The 994-nt window shown below is 63.9% G+C and overlaps 1 protein-coding gene across 1 annotated transcript in view; it reads left to right on the top strand.

The window, feature by feature from the left end:
* RLTPR (RGD motif, leucine rich repeats, tropomodulin domain and proline-rich containing) overlaps positions 1–994 on the top strand; it is a gene marked incomplete at its 3' end in the record, with an annotated part of 22,431 nt that overhangs the window by 16,848 nt on the left and 4,589 nt on the right. The window contains exon 29 of the mRNA XM_009892403.1: positions 32–91. Coding sequence (XP_009890705.1) covers positions 32–91 — 60 coding nt within the window. The remainder of the gene's footprint in view (positions 1–31; positions 92–994) is intronic.

Below are 994 nucleotides of genomic sequence, written 5' to 3'. Positions count from 1 at the left end.
CGGAGCTGCCACCGTCCCTCTCTCCCCGCAGTACAAGATGGCCCTGCGGCGGAAAAACAAGCATTTCAGGAGCATTCGGCCCACGCCAACTGTGAGAAGTAAGGTCACCGCATGGTTTTGCCTTCTTCCGCCGCTCTGTGTGCTGCGCCACCTCTGCCGGGGGCATGGCAAGGGACGGGGGGCTCGCTGCGGCCATCCGGGGCGGGGGGATGCCGTGGGGCAGAGCCATGGGCGATGATGCCAAAGGCTGTGGTGGGGAGTGCCTGGCAAGGATCTGACCCCTTCGGAGAGCCTCTCCCGGTGCCGTGGCGTGGCTTTGTAGGCAAAGCTCACTTTGAGCTTGCTCTTGTGGTGTTTTGGGGTGGTTTTTTTTTTAGGGGGGGGTTATCAGCTGGCTCAGTGCCCACGGGCAGCAGGGTAAATGGCCTGAGCTCCCTCCCCACGTAGCCAAGGCAGGGGTGGGAGGTTTGTCGGTCACTCTGGATGCTGCAGCATCACACACCCCCCCGGCCATGGCAGGGACCACCCCGTGCGTGGGCATCACCCACCCACCCCCTCTGGCGACCTGGTACAGGGGAAGAGATGTCGCCCACAGGTGCTGCATGTGCTGAGCCGCCCTGGCGTCTCTGCCACTGGTGTTGCCCCACGGAGCCCTGTGTGTCCGGGGTCGGGGGCGGACAGGATCCGGTGGGGGGCGGGAGTGGTGTTCATAGGCAATGAGGAGCTGATGAGGTGACTTCTGCTTTTTGGGGCTTTGGCTGAAGCAGAGGTCATGCTGCACCCCAGCACTTGGCACCCAGGTGTCCCCAGGGGACCCCTGATGTCCCCAAACCCAGCAGCATCCCGACCCCTGACATCCCCACACCCAGCAGCATCCCGACCCCTGACATCCCCAAACCCAGCAGCATCCCGACCCCTGACATCCCCAAACCCAGCAGCATCCCGACCCCTGACATCCCCAAACCCAGCAGCATCCCGACCCCTGCCATCATCT

The sequence above is a fragment of the Charadrius vociferus genome, unplaced genomic scaffold (assembly GCF_000708025.1).
Source record: "Charadrius vociferus isolate BGI_N301 unplaced genomic scaffold, ASM70802v2 scaffold1429, whole genome shotgun sequence".
Lineage (NCBI taxonomy): Eukaryota > Metazoa > Chordata > Aves > Charadriiformes > Charadriidae > Charadrius > Charadrius vociferus.
The sequence above is the reverse complement of the archived record's forward strand: the minus strand, read 5'-3'. Positions and strand labels throughout refer to the sequence as shown.